Source organism: Haliotis cracherodii, unplaced genomic scaffold, assembly GCF_022045235.1.
Source record: "Haliotis cracherodii isolate W230 unplaced genomic scaffold, xgHalCrac1.p SCAF_20, whole genome shotgun sequence".
Classification (NCBI taxonomy): domain Eukaryota; kingdom Metazoa; phylum Mollusca; class Gastropoda; order Lepetellida; family Haliotidae; genus Haliotis; species Haliotis cracherodii.
Window position 1 is genome coordinate 3,786,560 of NW_027266276.1, and position 24,705 is coordinate 3,811,264.

Genomic DNA, 24,705 nt, shown 5'->3' on the forward strand with positions numbered 1-24,705 from the left:
AATGCGCTTCCATACGAAACAGTGGGATGACTAAATATTTCAGATATTTGACACATTATTGTACAGGATATGTTTCCAAATATTCTTTTTATTCAACCGAAAATTCTTTTTACCTATTTTAATGGTTTTTCTCTTTCAGTATATAAAACATTTCCGCTTTTATCTTGTTCTATGAATGATAAAATGGTTTTGTTAATATTTTCATACTAGCATTTGAATACAGGAAATGATTCAGACTTCAGATTATCATTCGGTGCGTTCCAGCTGCGTACATACAAACCACCGGGGCTGTAAATGAGCTGTTGAAAACAGCCCCCACGCTTCAGAATTCAAATGAATGCATTTCAGAGAAAAAAAGCAAATCAAATTTATTTTTTTCTTCTCTATAGGCAAGTGAAATTCTATCACCATGATCGGGAGAAAAAGCATTGGGAAACAAGCAGGAATAAGCCTAGTCAGCGCTCTGGAGCCACAGGTACGTGAGAAGTGACGCCGCTTTTAACAGTTTTCCAGTTATATCACGGCGTGTCAGCTTAATGTGGGATGAAAGCCCGAAGTGATGCAGGTCTCAGACTTTTACCACTTCGGTGAAACCCACGAGCACGTGTATGGTGTTGACAAACCTAGAAACATAATCGGGGCGAACCGGGATTCGAACCCACAATCATAGGTTTCTGGCGTGCCCAAGGGACGCAACTCTGCACAGCGAATCGCAGCGCCTTAGGCGACTGGGCCACCCGTGCCCCCGGTACGTGAGAAGAGCTGTATCACATGCACATGTTATATATTGTGTAATCTCTGGAGCAACAAGTTTCGAGATAAAAAATGTTGTTTACAGAATAATGTTCGTAGTGTATGGGTTAATCATATGTTTATTTCAGTAATATATATGTTGAAATGAGTAGCTGGAAAACGAATTTGATGGCTGAAATGATGACACATTCCTCACTAAAATAACAACCTTTCTTGAAATCTCAATAGATTTGTCTAATGCTAATAGTTTCTGATTGACAATTAACCATCAATTCCCTGTGTAGAGACATTCGGCAATTATAGATTTGAATTCTTATTCAGGATGCTGTTGAAGTTGCTATAGTAGAAGACGCCGTCGGGAATGTCGTGGTCGAGGAAATCAAGAGTGCTGGCTGTGGAATCAAATCAGCGCCTCAGGATGCCGTTGAAGTTGCCGTTGTGAAAGACATAAGCGGAAGAAAAAGCATTGGGAGGGTAGCTGGGAAGAGTATTGGAAAACGTGCAGGAATGAACCTGGTCAATGCTCTGGAACCACAGGTATGCAATGATAGCTATATCCACGCTCTTGACATCTTCCCGAGGCAAGGGAGTTAAATGACTATGAAAGTCCAGTTTCCACCCTTGTCAAACTAAGTTAGAATTCCTGAGCTCGACCGTAGCTCCACCAGTGGTTCTTGCGAGTTACGTCCCTTATAAGCCTCTCCTATGGACTAATCAGATTCCACCTCTCGTATCACTTGCATTTGTTTCAAACAAAATGGCGGCCCCCAGTCAAGACGATCTGATCGATACTCAAGATCTATGTTGTGATAAAACGGGTCTTACATCCAGAAGTGTATCAAATCACGTGTATGGGCGACCATTCGGTCCAAAGTTGAAAAAAAGGACAAATGTACACAATAAAGGTCATATATTTCGAATGAAGAATTAAATGTTTCTAATAAAGGTCAAAATACAAAACAAACAGACGCCGGTTAAACAAATACAAAATTGAAACAAAGGTCGAAAGTATTAATATTAATAGTCAAATGTCGTAAGAAAAGACGTCGTAAGAAAAGAAAGAACAATGTTTTCGAAAAAACGTCAGTGAGCACGAAAGGCCGTTTACAATAAAGAACGTCATTGAGGACGAAAGGACGTTGACAATAAAGAACGCCAGATGGCTATTGGAAATATCTAAAATTATTGTTGAATTTTTATGCAGGATGCTGTTGAAGTTGCCGTTGTAAAGGACATCACTGGAAGAAAAAGCATTGGGAGGGTAGCTGGGAAGAGTATTGGAAAACGTGCTGGAATGAACCTGGTCAATGCTCTTGAACCACAGGTATGTAATAATAGCTTAATCCACACCCTGGATGACAACCAGGTTTCTCTAGAACCACAGGTATGTAATGATAGCTATATACACGCTCTGGATGACAACCTGGTTTAAGTAGGACCACAGGTATTTACGAACAGCTATACCACAAACACATTTTTAATCTCGTGAAACCACGTTATTCTAGACAGTATTGTTACTTGTAAAAATCGTCCTGTTTAACAAGTTTGGGGTTAAAAGAGTGCTGGGCACGGAATTGTGTTCGCTGTACATATAAAGTAATTGCCGTTTCTAACAGCAATATAGTAGAGCTTCTCCAGAACCACAGGTGTGGGAAAGAAGCTATAAAATCCTCTGTTTTCTAACTGAGCCATTTGTGCAGGTGGTGACAGGTTGTGCAGGAATGAACCTGGTCAATGCTCTGGAACCACAGGTATGCAATGATAGCTATATCCACGCTCTTGACATCTTCCCGAGGCAAGGGAGTTAAATGACTATGAAAGTCCAGTTTCCACCCTTGTCAAACTAAGTTAGAATTCCTGAGCTCGACCGTAGCTCCACCAGTGGTTCTTGCGAGTTACGTCCCTTATAAGCCTCTCCTATGGACTAATCAGATTCCACCTCTCGTATCACTTGCATTTGTTTCAAACAAAATGGCGGCCCCCAGTCAAGACGATCTGATCGATACTCAAGATCTATATTGTGATAAAACGGGTCTTACATCCAGAAGTGTATCAAATCACGTGTATGGGCGACCATTCGGTCCAAAGTTGAAAAAAAGGACAAATGTACACAATAAAGGTCATATATTTCGAATGAAGAATTAAATGTTTCTAATAAAGGTCAAAATACAAAACAAACAGACGCCGGTTAAACAAATACAAAATTGAAACAAAGGTCGAAAGTATTAATATTAATAGTCAAATGTCGTAAGAAAAGACGTCGTAAGAAAAGAAAGAACAATGTTTTCGAAAAAACGTCAGTGAGCACGAAAGGCCGTTTACAATAAAGAACGTCATTGAGGACGAAAGGACGTTGACAATAAAGAACGCCAGATGGCTATTGGAAATATCTAAAATTATTGTTGAATTTTTATGCAGGATGCTGTTGAAGTTGCCGTTGTAAAGGACATCACTGGAAGAAAAAGCATTGGGAGGGTAGCTGGGAAGAGTATTGGAAAACGTGCTGGAATGAACCTGGTCAATGCTCTTGAACCACAGGTGTGTAATAATAGCTTAATCCACACCCTGGATGACAACCAGGTTTCTCTAGAACCACAGGTATGTAATGATAGCTATATACACGCTCTGGATGACAACCTGGTTTAAGTAGGACCACAGGTATTTACGAACAGCTATACCACAAACACATTTTTAATCTCGTGAAACCACGTTATTCTAGACAGTATTGTTACTTGTAAAAATCGTCCTGTTTAACAAGTTTGGGGTTAAAAGAGTGCTGGGCACGGAATTGTGTTCGCTGTACATATAAAGTAATTGCCGTTTCTAACAGCAATATAGTAGAGCTTCTCCAGAACCACAGGTGTGGGAAAGAAGCTATAAAATCCTCTGTTTTCTAACTGAGCCATTTGTGCAGGTGGTGACAGGTTGTTCAATGTTGCCTCTCATGACTTCAGTTGTGTGCATGCTTCACGTGGTTTTATTTTTTCCAGTATATCTTGCAAATAGACGGTTCATAAGTTGGATAAAACGATCCTCCTCGGTTTTGTTGAAAAATGTAAAACTCTCGCTCAGGGTTTTCCATTTTTTAAAACAAAATATCGGAGTAACTTCAAAGCTCACACTGGGTTGAAATTACTATAATCGTCTACAACAGTCTTATACATTTCCCAAGAAGATCCGGGTAAGCAACCCATACCTGTCGCACGAGGTGACTAACTGGATCAGCGGACCTGGTTTTATGCATGTCACCGTATGCCAAATGCACAGATCAATGTTCTTTTTGTCAATGGCATCCTTCCTCTTACTAGAATTATGCGACGTATATAAATTGTCCCATATTAAATCCATCCATGTATTGCCAATAGAAAGACATACAATTATTATTGAACTTTTATGCAGGATGCCGTTGAAGTGGCCATTGTAAAGGATGTAGTGGGAAATGTTGCTGTCGAGGAGATCACTGTTGCTGGCGTAAAAGGATGTGGAATCAAATCAGCGCCTCAAGATGCCGTTGAAGTTGCCGTTGTAAAGGACATCGGTGGAAGAAAAAGCATTGGGAGGGTAGCTGGGAAGAGTATTGGAAAACGTGCTGGAATGAACCTGGTCAATGCTCTGGAACCACAGGTATGTACTAATAGCTATATCCACACTCCGAACGACAGCCGTGTTTCTCTAGAACCACATAAAGTACAGGTATGTGATAATAAACTGTATCCATGCACTGAACGGCAACCAGCTTTTTATAGAACCACAGATATGTGATAATAGCTATATCCACGTTTAGAACGGCAACCAGGTTTTTATAGAACCACAGGTATATACTATAAATAGCTATATGTATGTCCTGGACGACAATCGGATTTCTCTAGAAGCACAGGTATGTGATGATCTGTATATCCACGCTCTGAGAAGACAATCAGACTTCTCTAGAACCTTAGATTTGAGGTAATAAGTATATCGTCATTTTGGAAAGGCAACCGTGTTTCTCTGGAACCACAGGTACATGTATGTAATAATAATTATATCCACGTTCTGGGTGACAACCTGGTTTCTATCAATCAATCAATCTTTATTCATGGTACTTATGAGGCCAAAGGCCTATAGTACAATGTGTGGTGCATGTTACAAATTCATACATTTTCTTAGTTTCATGGCATGATAAATGAACATTGATAGATTTCTAATAGTTTCTGTACAATCACAAGTCATTAATTTACAAAATTTGTTACCGTTTGGGTTGCGGTAGAAATAGTTATTTAGATATTTTGCTCTTAAATCTTCATACACTGGACATACACATAAAAAGTGATATTCATCTTCAGTACAATCAGTTTTACAAATCCTACAAGGTCTGTGTTCTCTTGCAATACCTTCATATCTACCTGTTTCAATAAATAGATCATGTGAGCCACAACGGAATCGACAAAGAGCTGTTCTAAACTTATGTAAATTTACACTTAATAGATAAGGTTCTAGTATAATAGTAGTCTTAAATGTAGTGTAATAGTTTGCTTTTCTAGAACTAAGCAAAGAACAATGCCATTTTTGAATGTACATATCTTTTAAAGTCTGTGTCAAACGGGAGAAGAAATGTTGTGGCATATCTACATGTTGCTGTAACCAAATATAACCATATCCGCATTCGTATAACATGTTTTTAACTTTTGATGCCCAATTTTGTTTCCCATGGCTGTCGTAGAGAAGCATCATATTATAACATTTTCTATAGGACCACGGGTATTTACCTACAGCTATACCACATACAAATTTAAAATCTCATGGAACCCCATTAATCTGGACGGTACTGTTCCTTGTACAATCGTCTTGTTTTACAAGTTTTGGATAAATGAGTGCTGGGAACGGAATTGTGTTCGCTGTACATATAAAGTAATGGCCGTTTCTAACAGCAATATGGTAGAGCTTCTCCAGAACCACAGGTGTGGGAAAGAAGCTATAAAACCCTCTGTTTTGTAACTGAGCCATTTGTTCAGGTGGTGACAAGTTGCTCAACTTTGCCTGTCAAGACTTCAGTTGTGTGCATGCTCCACGTGGTTTTATTTTTTCCAGTATATCTTGCAATTAGACGGTTCATAAGTTGGATAAAACTATCCTCCTTTGTTTTGTTGAAAATGTAAAACTCTCGCTCAGGGTTTTCCATTTTTTAAAACAAAATATCGGAGTAACTTCAAAGCTCACACTGGGTTGAAATTACTATAATCGTCTACAACAGTCTTATACATTTCCCAAGAAGATCCGGGTAAGCAACCTATACCTGTCGCACGAGGTGACTAACTGGATCAGCGGACCTGGTTTTATGCATGTCACCGTATGCCAAATGCACAGATCAATGTTCTTTTTGTCAATGGCATCCTTCCTCTTACTAGAATTATGCGACGTATATAAATTGTCCCATATTAAATCCATCCATGTATTGCCAATAGAAAGACATACAATTATTATTGAACTTTTATGCAGGATGCCGTTGAAGTGGCCATTGTAAAGGATGTAGTGGGAAATGTTGCTGTCGAGGAGATCACTGTTGCTGGCGTAAAAGGATGTGGAATCAAATCAGCGCCTCAAGATGCCGTTGAAGTTGCCGTTGTAAAAGACATCGGTGGAAGAAAAAGCATTGGGAGGGTAGCTGGGAAGAGTATTGGAAAACGTGCTGGAATGAACCTGGTCAATGCTCTGGAACCACAGGTATGTACTAATAGCTATATCCACACTCCGAACGACAGCCGTGTTTCTCTAGAACCACATAAAGTACAGGTATGTGATAATAAACTGTATCCATGCACTGAACGGCAACCAGCTTTTTATAGAACCACAGGTATGTACTATAAATAGCTATATGTATGCCCTGGGCGACAATCGGATTTCTCTAGAAGCACAGGTATGTGATGATCTGTATATCCACGCTCTGAGAAGACAATCAGACTTCTCTAGAACCTTAGATTTGAGATAATAAGTATGTCGTCATTTTGGTAAGGCAACCGCGTGTCTCTGGAACCACTGGTATGTAATAATAGTTATATCCACGTTCTGGGTGACAACCTGGTTTCTATAGGACCACAGGTATTTACCTACAGCTATACCACATACCAATTTAAAATCTCATGAAACACCATTAATCTGGACGGTACTGTTCTTTGTACAATCGTCTTGTTTTACAAGTGTTTGGATAAATGAGTGCTGGGTAAGGAATTGTGTTCGCTGTACATATAAAGTAATGGCCGTTTCTAACAGCAATATGGTAGAGCTTCTCCAGAACCACAGGTGTGGGAAAGAAGCTGTAAAACCCTCTGTTTTCTAACTGAGCCATTTGTTCAGGTGATGACAGGTTGTTCAACTTTGCCTGTCATGACTTCAGTTGTGTGCATGCTTCACGTGGTCTTATTTTTTCCAGTATTTCTTGCATTTAGACGGTTCATAAGTTGGATAAAACGATCCTCCTTTGTTTTGTTGAAAATGTAAAACTCTCGTTTAGGGTTTTCCATTTTTTAAAACAAAATATCGGAGTATTTTCAAAGCTCACACTGGGTTGAAATTACTATAATCGTTTACAACAGTCTTATACATTTCCCAAGAAGATTCGGGTAAGCAACCCATACCTGTCGCACAAGATGACTACTTGGGTCAGCGGACCTGGTTTTATGCATGTCACCGTATGTTCTTTTTGTCAATGGCATCCTCCCTCTTCCTAGATAGATGTATGCGACGTATTTCAATTGTCCCCTATTAAATCCATCCATGTATTACCAATGGTAAGACATACAATTATTATTGAACTTTTATGCAGGATGCCGTTGAAGTTACCGTTGTAAAGGATGCAGTAGGAAATGTTGCTGTCGAGGAGATCACTGTTGCTGGCGTAAAAGGATGTGGAATCAAATCAGCGCCACAAGATGCCGTTGAAGTTGCCGTTGTAAAGGACATCGGTGGAAGAAAAAGCATTGGGAGGGTAGCTGGGAGGAGTATTGGAAAACGTGCTGGAATGAACCTGGTCAATGCTCTGGAACCACAGGTATGTACTAATAGCTTTTCATACCCTGGACGGCAACCAGGTTTCTCTAGAACCACGGGTATTTGATGACTGGTACATCCACTCTCTGGAAAGACAACCAGACTTCTCTGGAACAATAGGTACTAGTTTGTGATGGTTAGTATGTCCCAACTCTGAGAAGACAATCAGACATTGCTCGAACCACAGGCATGTGATAATAAGTATAGCCACATTCCGGCAGACAACTGGGTTTCTCTGGAACCACAGGTATGTAATAATAAGTATGTGACAATCTGGTTTCCATAGGACCACATGTATTTACTAACAGCTATACCACATACCAATTTAAAATCTCGCGAAACCCCGTTAATCTGGACGTTACTCTTACTTGAATAAAATGGCCTGATTTGCAAGTTTTAGGATTAATTAGTGCTAGGTAAGGAATTGTTTTCGCTGTACGTGTAAATACAGGACGTTTTTAACAGGAATATAGTGGAGCTTCTCCAGGACCACAGGTATTAAATAGAGGTGAGGTGAAATGGTGTTTAACGTCGCGTCCAAGATTATTGCACTTATATAGCGACGTGCATGTACGTGTGTGTGTGTGGCTGCTTGTACTAGTCCGGACTGATGCCGATTTATAGTGCTAGCTCACTGAGATACCATGCCGCAGTTTAACATGAATACCCCGCTCAGACAGTATACTGACTCCGAGCCGACCAGTCCTTGTTTTAGCCCCTTAATGCCGAACGCCAGACAAGTACCATCTTTTCACGTCTTTTGGTATGACGCGAACCCCGGACCTTCCGCACTCCGGGCGGACGCTCTACCATTAGACCACGGAGGCGGTCGGTATTGAATAGAAGCTATATATCACACTCAAATTATAAGGTCAACAAAAGTCTGTAATTCCAGACGTTGCTGGGAAGGGAGCAATACCAGCTCTGCATGTTGACGTTTGTAACAGCACACGTCAATATTAACGACGTTTCACCAAATATAAGAAAACTTAAAAACATATGTCATGTGATGTCGACTGCCCACATGACTGAAGAACATTTTGTGTCATCAGAATTTGATAGATTGTGGATTGGGTGACGCCTCGATATCACCATCGCACGTCAAGGCTCACACCGAGATGTGATAACAATAATCGTTTTCTACATCTCACACATTTCCCAAATCCGAACCCCCCCCCCCCCCCCCCACACACACACACTCATGAAGATCCGGGTTAGAATATATCCTCAGCAAACCATGCCTTTCGTACGAGGCGACTAACTGAATCAGGTGATCAGGGTTGCTGATTTGGTTGATGTCAAATGTATACAACGATGTGCTTGTTGTTACTCAATGGGCGGTCTTAGCCCAGACTCGATTTCTTACAGACTGCCGCCATAAAGCTGGATTACAGCTAAGTGCGGCGTTAAACAAAAACAAACCCGGCAAACAATACTTTTAACAAGGCATTTTCATTAGATTTGGAATAATCATTTCACTTAATTTGGAATCAGCTTTTACACCAGACCACATTTACTGGAGCATTTCTTTCCGTCATTAAGGCAGTTATTTTTCCGTCAGGAAGGCGGTGTTGATGCTATCAGTAAGGTTGTGTTGTTTCCGTCAAAGACAGCATTATTTCCGTCAGTTAAGCAGCATTGTTTCCGTCAGTAAGACATTGTTGTTTCCGCCAGTAAGACAGTGTTGTTTCCGTCAGTAAGACATTGTTGTTTCCGTCAGTAAGACATTGCTGTTTCCGTCAGTTAGACATTGTTGTTTCCGTCAGTTAGACATTGCTGTTTCCGTCAGTAAGACATTGTTGTTTCCGTCAGTAAGACAGTGTTGTTTCCGTCAGTAAGACATTGTTGTTTCCGTCAGTAAGACAATGTGGTTTCCGTCAGTAAGACAGTGTTGTTTCCGTCAGTAAGACATTGTTGCTTCCGCCAGTAAGACATTGTTGTTTCCGTCAGTAAAACATTGTTGTTTCCGTCAGTAAGACATTGTTGTTTCCGTCAGTAAGACATTGTTGTTTCCGTCAGTAAGACATTGTTGTTTCCGTCAGTAAGACATTGTTGTTTCCGTCAGTAAGACTTTGTTGTTTTCGTCAGTAAGACATTCTTGTTTCCTCAGTAATGCAGAGATTATATTTAATCATGTCTGATTTCATCGGTACGGCAGCAGTGAGAGACACCGGAAGTTGTTACGTAGTTGAAACAAGCCACCTATCAGGCTATACAAAATGCATGTTTTGTCAGCCAGTAGTGTGCGTCGAACGTGAGTAGTGGGTAACGAATATACCGTTGAAATTAAATTCCTGTCTAATATATTAATGTACGCGACGTATATTAATTGTCCCATATCAAGTCTAACCATGTATTGCCAATGGAAAGACATAAAAAAATATTATGGAACCTTTATACAGGATGCCGTTGAGGTTACCGTTGTCAAGGATGCAGTGGGAAATGTTGCTGTCGAGGAGATCACTGTTGCTGGCGTGAAAGGATGTGGAATCAAATCAGCGCCTCAAGATGCCGTTGAAGTTGCCGTTGTAAAAGACATCGGTGGAAGAAAAAGCATTGGGAGGGTAGCTGGGAGGAGTATTGGAAAACGTGCTGGAATGAACCTGGTCGATGCTGTGGAACCACAGGTATATTTTAATAGCTATATCCACAACCTGGACGACAACCCGGTTTCTCAAGAACCACGGGTATGTGAAAATAGGTATATCCACTTTCTGAGAAAATAAGCAGACGTCTCTGGCACAGCAGGTTTGTGACAACCTGTCTGGCAGACAGCCGGGTTTCTCTGGAACCTCAAGTATGTGATACTATGTACACTCTTCAAAAAAATGAAACGACAGGTAGATTGTTAGTAAATTAATTGTACCTTATAAAGTCGATATATTTAATTTAATATCATAGATACAAATATGACATTTTGGAGCTCGATAGTCACATGTTGTCATTGTTCAAAGGCATTGAAAACTGTTCATTGTCATGTCACATAAGGCCACAAGGTTGCGCTGAACTCAGTATCTCATGTGACCACCCCGGGCAGCAATCACGGCTCTGCATCTCCTCGGCACTGACTGGATAAGTGTACGAATTCTGTCCTGCGGTGTGGTCTGATTCCCCTCTTTGGATACGTCCTATGGCGATGTTCCGATCGCCATCGCTGAGTCGCGGCATTTTCGAACTTGAAAATCGTTGACAGTTGAATGACAAATTATTGGCTTATGCTTGCCTTTTTATAGCCACTACCACGAGTTATGAATACCATAACCTGCACGCGCATTTTGCTTTACTGTTGTCATCCATGAAATTTTTTATCAAGTGTGAGTGAGTGAGTGAGTGAGTGAGTGCGTGAGTATGGTTTTACGCCGCTTTTAGCAATATTCCAGCAATATGACGGCGGGGGACACCAGAAATGGGCTTCACAATTGTACCCATGTCGGGAATCGAACCCAGCGTGACGAGTGAACGCTTTAACCACTAGGCTACCCGACCGTCCCTTGAACAAGTATGAAAACAATGCCGTTTAAGACATTGGAAATCGACAATGGCTGCATTTTGTCGCACCGTTTGTCGAATATCAGGCCAGCAACATTTTTCAATAAGATATATCCAATTAATATAGCCGAGTGGTTAAAGCGTTCGCTCGTCACGCCGAAGACCCGGGTTCGATTCCCGACATGGGTACAATGTGTGAAGCCCATTTCTGGTGTCCCCCGCCGTGATATTGCTGGTATATTGCTAAAAGCGGCGTAAAACCATACTCACTCACTCACTCACCAATAAATATACAAGTTTGTTTGTGTAGTGAGGTTGAATGAACGACATGATACATGTGCGTTTCTTTTTTGAAGAGTGTATGTCCACGCTCTGAGAAGACAACCTGGTTTCTATGGGACCACAAGTATTTAAGAAATAGCAATACCACATACGAATTTCAATCTCGTGAAACCCCGTTAATTGTGACGGTACTGTTACTTATAAAATTGTCCTGATTAAAAGTAAGTTTCAGGATTAATTAGTGCTGGGTAAGGAATACGTGTAAATACAGGACGTTTTTAACTGCAATATAGTGGAGCTTCTCCAGAACCACAGGTATGGGATAGAGTGAGTGAGTGAGTGAGTGAGTGAGTTGGGTTTAACGCTGCTTTTAACAGTATTCCAGTTATATCACGGCGTGCCAGTTTAATGTGGGAGGAAAGCCCGAAGTGATGCAGGTCTGAGACGTTGACCACTTCAGTGAAACCCACGAGCACGGGTATGGTGCTGACAAACCTAGAAACATATTTGGGGCGAACCGGGATTCGAACCCACAATCATAGGTTTCTGGCGTGCCCAAGGGACGCAACTCTCCACAGCGAATTGCGGCGCCTTAGACGACTGGGCCACCCGTGCCCCCGGTATAGGATAGAAGCTATATATCACACACAAAGTAAAAGGTCAGCAAAAGTCTGTAATTCCGGACGTTGCCTGGAGGGAGCAATATCAGCTCTGCATGTTGACGTTTGTACCAGCACACGTCAGGAGTATTGACGTTTCACCGTGTAGAATACAATTCAAACATACGCCCTGTGACATCGACTGCCCAAATGATTGTGGAACATTTTGTGTCATCAGAATTTGACAAGTAGATTGGGGTCGGTTGGTGTTGTATCACTCAGTAAGGCAAAGTTGATTTTTTTGTCAGTAAGGGAGAGTATTGTTTCCATTTAACAGGATGCCATTGAAGTTGCCGTTGTAACGGATGTCGTGGGAAATGTCGCTGTCGAGGAGATCACTGTTGCTGGCGTGAAAGGATGTGGAATCAAATCAGCACCTCAGGATGCTGCTGAAGTTGTAGTTGTCGAAGATTGCGTCGGGAATGTTGTAGTTGAGGAGATCAAGGGTGCCGGTGTCAAATGCTGCGGAATCAAATCAGCGCCACAAGATGCCGTTGAAGTTGCCGTTGTAAAGGACATCAGTGGAAGAAAAAGCATTGGGAGGGTAGCTGGGAGGAGTATTGGAAAACGTGCTGGAATGAACCTGGTTAATGCTCTTGAACCACAGGTATGTAATAATAGCTATTTCCACACTCTGGATGACCAGGTGTTGGCGGAAAGAGTATTTTGGCAGTTTGCGTATGACAACCCACTGGGTTGAAATATATATGTGCCACATCAGCCAAACTTCTCAAGGTATTTAAGAAAGATTATGAAGACCCAGTAATTATATGAATGCTGCTGCCTCAGTATCTCGTATCGGGTCTTACACAATGAGAAACTGGTAAAGATGGTCTCAATTCCTTTTATTAGGCAAGGGTCGATTTGATCAGATTTGATATCTGGTTATGTTTGTTTGTTTGTTGTTAAACGCTGCACTGAGCAATATTTCAGCTATAATAATCGTGTCTGGGCCAGACCATCCAGTTATTGAAATCATGAGCATTGATCTACATAATTGGGATATAATGACATGCATTTTATTCAGGATGCTGTTGAAGTTGCCATTGTAAAGGATGCCGTGGGGAATGTTGTTGTTGAGGAGATCAAGGGTGCCGGTATCAATGGCTGTGGCATCAAATCAGGGCCTCAGGATGCCGTTGAAGTCGCTGTTGTAAAGGACATCAGTGGAAGAAAAAGCATTGGGAGGGTAGCTGGGAGGAGTATTGGAAAACGTGCTGGAATGAACCTGGTCCATGCTCTGGAACCACAGGTATGTACTAATTGCTATATCCACACCCTGGACGACAACCGGGTTTCTAAAGAACCACATGCATGTTATAATAGCTGTATCCACACTTTGGACGACAACCGGGTTTCTCAAGAACCACGTGCATGTAATAATAGTTATATCCACACTCTGGGCGACGACCGGGTTTCTCAAGAACCACATGCATGTAATAATAGCTATATCCATGCTCTGGAAGACAGTCAAACACCTCAAGAACCACAGGCAGGTTATAATGGCTACATAACATGACACATTCGAAATGTGAAACCCTCTTATTCTGGGCGGTACCTTGACAAGTAGAAACTTCTGGATTAACATGTTTGGAGACTGACAAAGCTGGGAAGAGCATTATGCTTTCTGTACGTGTATAGACGTTCCTTACAGCAAATCAAATTCCGTACAAACGGGGTTTTAATGTATAGCTTTAAAGTAACCAGTATGCCTCATATGTTAGTACTTACCTCACTGGATGCCGAACACTTTGTTATATTAGAAACTGACGAGTACTGTGTACAGAACGTCAATGACGTCAGAGACAAAAAAGACTTTTGGCAGTTTGCGTATTGCAACATGGCGGCCACCTACTGAGTTGAAATAAACTTGTGTCACATCGGCCAAACATCCCAAAGTATTTTGGCAAGATTATGTAGACCAAGTAATTATGTGAATGCTGCTGCCTCAGTATCTGGTACCAGGCCTACACAATGAGAAACGTGTAAAGATGGTCTTAATTCCTTCAGTTAACCTTAAGCCTGTTGAATTGTTTTAGCATATGGCGCTGTAAAGAGGGTGGGTGATTTCAAACAGTCGGTGCTTCATTATACAAGGGCAAATTGAAGAAATATTTTGCATATGTATTCTGATAGAAAACTACACATTACTATATAAAAATATTCTGATGTTTTCAATCATACAAAGGTTAAGACCAAAGCGAACACAAAATTTGTTAATTTTCTTGAACTTACCTGAATTACCTTATTGAAGGTGGTTTGTGTTTCATGTAAGGAACCTGTTTAAATCGTCAAATTTGTGCAAATTACTTAAATAATCATATCTTAATTTTAACTGAGTATAAATTCATTTTTTGTATTGGCAAATAACAACGCGCTGGTAAATTATGAATCGTTTCAGTAAATTTATTACACAAACGATAGACAGATAAAAAAATGTTTTCAAGCTCATCATGTCAGTTGCAGAAATACGAACATTCGGGTTAATCTAACGTGTCATTTTATTAAATTCGCAGGAAGGCTTTCTTGCAATGACAGCCCAATAATAATAATATGTTGTTATTATTATGGCATATCAATATGTTATATCCTCTCCACTGTCGTCGTTTTCAGAAAATAATTTTAAAATCATCGAGCCTGAAATCCATTACGGTTTCGGATTCAGACTTACAAATTTGATGGCGGCAATCACGAAGAAATATGAAACAAATAGGAGTGAAGACTGCTATGCAGATAATTAAATAGTAAACAGTTGACAAAAAATAGTAAATTATGTATTTTCTTTTGAATTTGAATGTATTTCGGATTATTTATGATAGCTTACCAACTTTGGCATATTTTGCTTCGGTGTGTGTCATGTGGTACTTGCTTCCGGTCTCAGAAATGATAGCTAAAATTGCAAGTATTTTGATTATTTTTCGTAAACTGCATTATTAAGCTATTGAATGGTTTACCTAGAATGTATACCAGTTTATACCGATTTTGCGTATCATCCAATATTTGTCATTATTCGGAGTGTTTGTTGACTTTGTTCAACTAAATAAATCACAAGTTAGGTCACGTCCAAACGTGTCACTGACGTTAGGCGGCTTGTCAATGTGTCCGAAAGTTTATCAAACAAAATGGTTTTCAAAGTCTATAAAAAATAGATAGCTTTTTTTACCAAGAACTAAACATCCGTGTCAATAATTCTACAATATTATGTTGGATGTAACAAAACTATTGTAATAGTCTTACGGGATCACTATGTATGTGGAGTTGTTTGTTTACCGCCGTTGCCATGATCGTACAAGTTCCATCCAATCGATCTTGTTACGATTCAGATTAGTTTTGTATAGAATTAATTACACCGAAATTTGCTATTTTTTAGAAATTAAGGAACTTGAGTGATTCCTTTTCGTCACCAAACAATAAATTATGATCGAATATGAAAAATGATAAAATGATAAAGACAATATCGGACTGAAAGCTGCTGAACGTGAAGTGCCAAAAGGCAACAATGGCCGTAGTTGTGTGCCGAGAAAGTAGGCAGATACTTTCTTAACTCGCGATGTTTTCGATTTGAGATAAATTAAAATTAACTACTAAAAAATCGAATATCTTGCAAGCTGAGAATTTATTCATACCACATGTAACTTAAATGATACGCAAAGCCTAAAAGCCCAAAACAGTTATTGCTAGTTTCATTTGGGGTGTCCTTCGACTTTGCGCCCGTCGACTGGGTTCGACATTAGCGTGGAGAACTTTGAGCAAAGACCTAATCGATCACGTTTCATATCTGGTACATACCTGGTCAGATAGAGTCGGCATCCCTCTTTCACAAGTGTAAAAAAGAAATCGGAAAAAAGTTGCGTAGTGGAACCAGTCAACTTTAAAGCCATAGCAAACAGTCTTTGGGTCTTTTTTGTTAAATTTGAGAATCTGGCGGATGATATTTGTTGAAATGACAACATTCCGTCATATCTCCAAACAACATTTCTTAAATGTGTGCATCCCATAGTAAATGTCTTGGATGAAATCTCACCATGTTTTCACTCAATGTAAGAACACTATTATAAAGTTGAACTTTTATTCAGGATGCTGTTGAAGTTGCCATTGTAAAGGATGCCGTGGGGAATGTTGTTGTTGAGGAGATCAAGGGTGCCGGTATCAATGGCTGTGGCATCAAATCAGCGCCTCAGGATGCCGTTGAAGTCGCTGTTGTAAAGGACATCAGTGGAAGAAAAAGCATTGGGAGGGTAGCTGGGAGGAGTATTGGAAAACGTGCTGGAATGAACCTGGTCAATGCTCTGGAACCACAGGTATGAACTAACAACTATATTCACACCCTGGACGACAACCGGGTAAGGCAGGGACTATATTTAATCATATCTGATTTCATCGGTACGGCAGCAGTAAGAGACACCGGAAGTTGTCCGTCAGTAAGACATTGTTGTTTCCGTCAGTAAGACATTGTTGTTTCCGTCAGTAAGATATTCTTGTTTCCGTCGGTAATGCAGGGATTATATTTAATCATGTCTAATTTAATCGGTACGGCAGCAGTGAGAGACACCGGAAGTTGTTACGTAGTGGAAACAAGCCACCTATCAGGCTATACAAAATGCATGTTTTGTCAGTCGGTAGTGTGTGTCGAACGTAAGCATCGGGCGACAAGTTTACCGTTGAAATGAAATTCCTGTCGATAATATCAATGGTATTCTTTCTCTTGATATAAATACCCGACGTATATTAATTGTCCTATATGAAGTCAAACCATGGATTGCCAATGGAAAGACATAAAATTATTATGGAACCTTTCTACAGGATGCCGTTGAGGTAACCGTTGTAAAGGATGTCGTGGGAAATGTCGCTGTCGAGGAGATCACTGTTGCTGGCGTGAAAGGATGTGGAATCAAATCAGCGCCACAAGATGCCGTTGAAGTTGACGTTGTAAAGGACATCGGTGGAAGAAAAAGCATTGGGAGGGTAGCTGGGAGGAGTATTGGAAAACGTGCTGGAATGAACCTGGTTAATGCTCTGGAACCACAGGTATAAATTTTTTCACACAAATATTGGGCATATAGTACAGCAAGTCTTATTAGATTATGTATAGAGAAATAATGGAACATGTACATTTTGTACATTACCTGTAGATATGTAGACTATAGAAAAAATCACGAAAACAGAGTTTCCACATTAAAATGGTTTCATTGTATTGCACAATAGTTAAGAAGCTAAGTTTACCACATTGGTCGCACAACATATTGTTGTATAAAAAGTAAGCTCTTTGCGCTTCGAAACTTCAAGCGCCATAATGAATTGAAATTGTGGTACATTTTACATCTCTTGCATCCAGAAGATCTAGAAAACATGGAAGTTCAATCCTGTTGCCTCGTATTTTGTGAATCAGATTTCAAATCATGACAAACGTGTAAAGATTGACATGTTTCTTTCAATTATGCAGTGATAAATAATTTTATCGTGTGTCATACCTGCTTCAATAAGTACGATAAAGTTGGCATCCCACTTGCACATTTAACACTAAGAATGAGCCGAAGTATCAGGTGGTTAAAACAAACAATTTCCATATTAAATATCAAACTTTCTTAGTTTCTTTTGATGGATGTATGCATTTCATATTAATTATTCCAGATTGAAAATTAACCATACGTTTCCTGTTGGGGGGCATTAGCTATTATAGACTTATAAAGATGAACTTTTATTCAGGATGCCGTTGAAGTTGCTATTATAAAGGATGCCGTGGGGAATGTCGTTGTTGAGGAGATCAAGGGTGCTGGATGTGGAATCAAATCAGCGCCTCAGGATGCCGTTGAAGTTGCCGTTGTAAAGGACATCAGCGGAAGAAAAAGCATTGGGAGGGTAGCTGGGAGGAGTATTGGAAAACGTGCTGGAATGAACCTGGTCCATGCTCTGGAACCACAGGTATGTACTGATAGGCACATCCACGTCCTGGTTGACAACCGGGATTCTGCAGAATCACTGGTATGTGATAATAGCTATGTCCACTCTCTGAACGACATCGGGATTTCTCTAGAATTAAATGCATGTAATGATAAAACAGGCTTGGAAGAATCTGTCCATGCTGTGGAAGACAACCGAGTTTTATCTATAACCACAGGTATGTAATAATAGCTATATCCACGCTCTGGATGACAACCTGGTTTCAATAGGACCACAGGTATTTACTAACAGCTATACCACATAAAAGAAATAGTCTCGTGAAACCCAGTTAATCTGGACGGTACTTTTCCTTTTAAACAAGTTTCAGGATTAATGAGTGCTGGGTAAGGAATTGTGTTCGCTGTAAGTATACATTAATGGCTGTTTCGAACAGCAATATAGTAGAGCTTCTCCAGAACCACAGGTGTGGGAAAGAAGCTGTAAAACCATCTGTTTTCTAACTGAGCCACCGGGGCAGGTGATGAGAGGTTGTTCAATTTTGCATGTCATGTCTTCAGTTGTACGCATACTTCACGTGGTCTTATTTTTCCCAGTATTTCTTGCATTTAGACGGTTCATAAGTTAGATAAAACGATCCTCCTCGGTTGTGTTGAAAATGTAAAACTCTTGCTAAGGGCTTAAAATTAAAAAAAAATAAAATCTCAGAGTAACTTCAAGGCTCACACTTGGTTGAAATTACAATAATCGTTTACTACATCTTACACATTTCCCAAGACGATCCGGGTCACGAACCCACACCTGTCGCACGAGGCGACTTTCTGGTTCGGCTGACCTGGTTTTATGCATGTCACCATATGCCAAATGCATAGATCGATGCTCTTGTTGTCAATGGCATCCTTTCTCTTACTAGATGTACGCAACGTATGTTAATTGTCCCATATTAGATCCATCCATATATTGCCAATGGGAAGACATACAATTATTATCGAACTTTTATGCAGGATGCCGTTGAAGTTACCGTTGTAAAGGATGTCGTGGGAAATGTTGCTGTCGAGGAGATCACTGTTGCCGGTATCAATGGCTGTGGCATCAAATCAGGGCCTCAGGATGCCGTTGAAGTCGCTGTTGTAAAGGACATCAGTGGAAGAAAAAGCATTGGGAGGGTAGCTGGGAGGAGTATTGGAAAACGTGCTGGAATGAACCTGGTCCATGCTCTGGAACCACAGGTATGTACTAATTGCTATATCCACACCCTGGACGACAACCGGGTTTCTAAAGAACCACATGCATGTTATAATAGCTGTATCCACACTCTGGATGACAACCTGGTTTCAATAGGACCACAGATATTTACCTACAGCTATACCACATACGAATTTTAAATCTCGTGAAACCCCGTTAATCTGGACGGTACTGTTATGTAATGATAGCTGTATCCTCGCCCTGGACGACAACCGAATTTCTCTAGAACCCCATGTGGTAATGGTAAAACAAGTAGGGAAAAACATAATTTACGCACTGGAAAACAAAAGATATCTCCAGAACCGCATGCCTGTAATAATAGGTATATCCACAACCTGGAAGACAACTGGGTTCCTCTAATGTTAGCTATGTCATGATATCTATTCCCATGCTGTGAAAGACAACCGGACTTATCTGGAACCAAAGGTATGTGATAATAGCTACACACACACAAGAAGCTCAGGGAAACCCAGTGTAATCACCCTGATTAACAAATGTCCGGATTAACGATGCTGGATAGGGAATATTGTTAACAGGGTTAAAAATAATGCGATGTTACTGTCTCAGACAACCATTCATCCTAAACCATAACCTATAGTGCTTGCTTCATTGACACCAGAGCACATGGTAAATATGACAACTTCAGGATACCCTCTGCATTGAAACAAATATTATCTTTCTATGTTTAGAACAATTCACATGGCTTATTTAGATTTAGGGTATTTAGTAATAAATCATGCTGCCTCCATACTTGCCAATCACATTATCACAAAGGTAATGGTTTTGTTTCTGCGAGTTACGACGATGGAGGAGATGGCGGATGCTGTTAATTGTTGAAAAGACATCAAGTTCACTAATATAATTGACCCAGATTGAATTTAATCTTGCATACCAATGGAAGACATATTGTGTTCAGGACGCCGTTGAAGTCGCTGTTGTGAAAGACACCACGGGCAATGTCATTGTTGAGGAGATCAAGACTCCTTGCGTGAAAGGAGGCGGAATCATATCAGCGCCTCAGGATGCTGTTGAAGTTGTCGCTGTCAATGCTGTTGGAGATGTGGTTGTCAAAGAGTGTACATCGGTAGCACCACAGGGTGTTGGGATTGTGAAGACGGTTGAGGTGCCTCAGGTTGGTATACTGAATATTAAGACAGCCCTTCACGGCCGGGTACACACAGTATGTCTCGTCTTGTCAAATAACAAAGTTGAATGTTCCTGATAGAGTTGATTTTTAACTACCGGCTGCGCTAATGTCTCGAATTTCGGAACATGAACAGTTCTCATGTGCGCGGTGTCATAATATATACAACTTTAAAAAAATATTTTCAGGGCATTGGACATGCAGCTGACCAAAGTGGTCCACCCGTGGTATACACACTGGAATGATGGACGAGCTGAAACCCCAGGGGGACTGTCCCAACGCACGGGGAATCATCTATATCTCCACGCTGTTACGATAACCTCCACCAAAATTATGTATAGCATGTTTGACGTCAGATCGTTTATAAGTTTTATTCATACAGGTAGCCGAGTGCCCACGCCAGTCAAGAACAACACTGTATGTTTTATGTATGTGTGATTGTATGAAATATTTGTTGGTCAATAGAAGCAGTTATCAGCCGGCATTTTCTGGCAGTTACGAGGAACAACATGGACACTGCAAAACTACTCTGATATATAAGTACAATTCATGCTTCTAAATTTTATTTTGAAGGAACTGTAATTATGATTCACGCTATATCGCAATAAACTCACAGATCACGGTGTTGGTTGTAATACTGTGTAATGAATTTAGCAGCGGTTAAACCTAAGATTTTCTCATATGGTTAAGGGGTTTGCTGAGCCATTTAATATCCAACACCAACTTCAACAGGAGATGTCACTTGCAAAAGATCGATGTAGTTCAGAGGAGATATTCCCCTTCTGAACATGCATGGTGGATTGACAAAAGCATAAGCTTGAGGTTTAAAAGGTATTCTATTTTACACGACCTTTAACTTGATTCATTTCATTCTGCAAGTGCCACTGCATCGGACTATGGTTAGGCTTAACGATGGACTGTTTTAAAAAAATAATATTTGAATATTAGGGTGAAAAGTAGGCGATTTACATGCAGCTCACTCTGCATTCAGAACAGCTTTCTCTCCAATGGAATCCCTTTTTCGGTTGATTAAACATAATTGTATCACAACTTTCTCAACGGATTAAACATAATTGTATCACAACTTTCTCAGCGGATTAAACATAATTGTATCACAGCATCTCTCCGTGATCTTTCAACCCTGATGAAGACATACGTTTTAGAGTATTCTTGGACGACCGCATATCTAAGTATTACTTTTACATCAACAACTACAGCTACTGCGCTTCTACTTACATCACTTCTAATGTCAACCCAGAGACAGTTCAATAACTACGACTACCACTACTACTACGGCTGCTACTACTACTACTGCTACAACTACTGCTCCTGCTGCTATTGTATTCCTTCTACAACTGCTATGACCCGGGGTAGAATAGGTCTTCAGAAACCTATGCTTGTCAAAGGTGGCTATGCTTGTCGTAAGAGGCGACTAACGGGATCGGGTGGTCAGACTCGCTGACTTGGTTGATGCTTGTCATAGTATCCAAATTGTGTTATCAATCACTGGACTGTCTGGTCAAAACTCGATTATTTGCAGACTGCCGTCACATAGCTGGAATATTGTTGAGTGCGGTGTTGGTGAGGTGAGGTGAGGTGAGGTGAGGTGAGGTGAGGTGAGGTGAAATTGGGTTTAACATCGCGTCCATGATTATTGCACTTATCTAGCGACGTGCATGCACGTATGTGTGCACGTGTGCACGTGTGCACGTGTGTGTGTGTGTGTGTGTGTGTGTGTGTGTGTGTGTGTGTGTGTGTGTGTGTGTGTGTGTGTGTGTGTGTGTGTGTGTGTGTGTGTGTGTGTGTGTAGTCCGGACTGATGCCAATTTATAGTGCTAGCTCACTGAGATACCATGCCGCAGTTTAACATGAACACACCACTCAGACACAGTATGCCGACTCCGAGCCGACCAGTCCTTGTTTTAGCCCCTTAATGCCGAGCGCCAGAGAGGGTATCAACAAGTACCATCTTTTAACGTCTTTTGGTATGACGCGGCGGGGGATCGAACCCCGGACCTTCCGCTCTCCGGGCGGACGCTCTACCTCTAAACCGCGGAGGCGGTGCGGCGTTAAACAACAAACATACAAACAAACAAACAAACAAACTACTACGGCTGATACTACAGCTACCACTACTGCAGCTTCTACTACTACTGCTTCTACTACTACTGCTACTGCTGCTACCTGTACAACTACTACTTCTACTATTACTACTACTACTACTACTACTACTACTACTACTATTCCTACTACTACTATTCCCACTATAACTGTTACAGCTATAACTACTACGACTTGTACTATTCCTACTACTGCTGCTGCTACTACTACTACTTCTGCTATTACTGCTGCTACTACTACAACTGCTACTACAACTGCTACTGTTACTTCAACTTCTACTTCTGTTGCTACCCTACTACTACTACCATACCTACTACTACTATTACTACTATTCCCACTATAACTGTTACAACTATAACTACTACGACTTGTACTATTCCTACTACTACTGCTACTACTACTACTACTACTACTACTACTTCTACTAACTTCTACTAACTTTTCGTTAACTAAATTTTTCTTCTGAGATCAGGGGGCACGGGTGGCCCAGTCGTCTAAGGCGCCGCGATTCGCTGTGCAGAGTTGCGTCCCTTGGGCACGCCAGAAACCTATGATTGTGGGTTCGAATCCCGGTTCGCCCCGATTATGTTTCTAGGTTTGTCAGCACCATACCCGTGCTCGTGGGTTTCACCGAAGTGGTAAACGTCGGAGACCTGCATCACTTCGGGCTTTCCTCCCACATTAAGCTGACACGCCGCGATATAACTGGAATAATGTTAAAAGTGGCGTTAAACCCAACTCACTCACTCACTCACTCTGAGATCACTTCACCTCCAATCAATTAAGGAGTGTAATAGTCTTGGGTTCCAAAGTGATGACACCAGGGTAATCAAGCTGGGACACGAGCTGGAGATTACCACTGTGGATGAAACACAAAGATGGGCAGAGATGCAGGACTATCTGACCCCCTGTAACATGCCCTTCAAATCAACGGAAGCACAATTACAGTCAGTTAGAATTCAAGCAAATACTGAGTTTACGGTACGAGTCTCAAGGTCATGTCGTTCTATCTGTTTCATATTTAGAGCAATGAATAAATATTTAGAGTGACAAAGAGCTATTCACAAAACTGTATGACAAGGGATGACAACAACTTTCAAACAGTCACATTTCCCTAAATGTCGAACAAAATTGCAGCAGCCAAAGCCTTTGGTGTCTACATTTAACACATTTTAAGGTATAATTGTAAATGTTCATTCTGGGACCAAAATATCGCGAGCAGCCTCCTACGAATTGGGATTTTAAATCACTTTAACATGACTTTAAAATCATTATGGATGCTGTCGAAGCATATGCCAAACAATGGGTCATTGGTAGAATGCACAACCTGGACAAGAGGAATCAGAATTGGAGTAAACCCAACAATTTGAAAAAACAACTTGGTATGAATGATATATCACATAATGTCATAATATCACAAAAAGGCCAGTATGTTAACCGAGGAAGAACTCTGCCCAAACCAAGCATCAGGTCCATCAACCTTTGGCTTGACATGTACATTTCTCCTTTGTACTAGATTCCAAAGCTCCATAAACATTCTTACAAAAAGAGATATGTTGCTGGGTCCAACAAATGTACCACCAAATCCCTGTCTCAAACATTAACAATACTCCTCACTACAATCAAGAAAGGGGTTTCTTTATATTCACAGAAAGTAGTTGACACAAGACAAATTAATTCCATGTAGATTCTCAAAAACTCAAAGGATATGCTTGAAACCTCAGAAAAGAACCAAGTTCAAGTCTGTCACAACATTTGTTTTTTTTAACTTTGTACACCACTATCCCACATGACGCACTTAAGGAAAAACCTCATTCCTTGATCCATGGGGCTTTTGTTACAAAATGTGGTGACCACAGTTACTGTCGTCCGCGAGGCCCTTCATCTGTTATGTGTATTGCGCAGACCTCCTTGTAACAACAAGCGTTAAAACACCAACAATTACATGAGAGTTTGGTAAACAACCTTTTCTAGTTGGTATGAACAAATGAATAACTCTTAAGCCATTTCAGATGAATTGTTGCTTCGGTATATACATATTATTTTGCATTTCATCTGTACGATTTTGCAGCAAACGAACTATGCATATAT

At 40.6% G+C, this 24,705-nt stretch overlaps 1 protein-coding gene across 1 annotated transcript; it reads left to right on the forward strand.

Moving 5' to 3' along the window:
• Window positions 1–409: 409 nt before the first annotated feature.
• Window positions 410–20,738, forward strand: LOC139470444 (uncharacterized). The gene is made up of 18 exons (XM_071252852.1): window positions 410–475; window positions 1,075–1,290; window positions 1,958–2,077; window positions 2,454–2,504; window positions 3,172–3,291; window positions 4,153–4,377; window positions 6,229–6,453; window positions 7,553–7,777; window positions 10,179–10,403; window positions 12,484–12,813; window positions 13,234–13,534; window positions 15,292–15,314; window positions 16,283–16,507; window positions 17,010–17,234; window positions 17,913–18,128; window positions 19,109–19,333; window positions 20,266–20,481; window positions 20,682–20,738. Exons 1-18 carry the CDS (start codon window positions 410–412, stop codon window positions 20,736–20,738), a joined length of 3,291 nt encoding a protein of 1,096 aa, XP_071108953.1.
• Window positions 20,739–24,705: the final 3,967 nt, after the last annotated feature.

Coding starts and splice junctions, on each gene's coding strand:
- LOC139470444 (XM_071252852.1), top strand. CDS start 410: ATGATCGGGAGAAAAAGCATTGGGAAACAAGCAGGAATAAGCCTAGTC. Junction 2,505..3,171: donor TCAATGCTCTGGAACCACAG/GTATGCAATGAT, acceptor ATTTTTATGCAG/GATGCTGTTGAAGTTGCCGT. Junction 10,404..12,483: donor TCGATGCTGTGGAACCACAG/GTATATTTTAAT, acceptor TCCATTTAACAG/GATGCCATTGAAGTTGCCGT.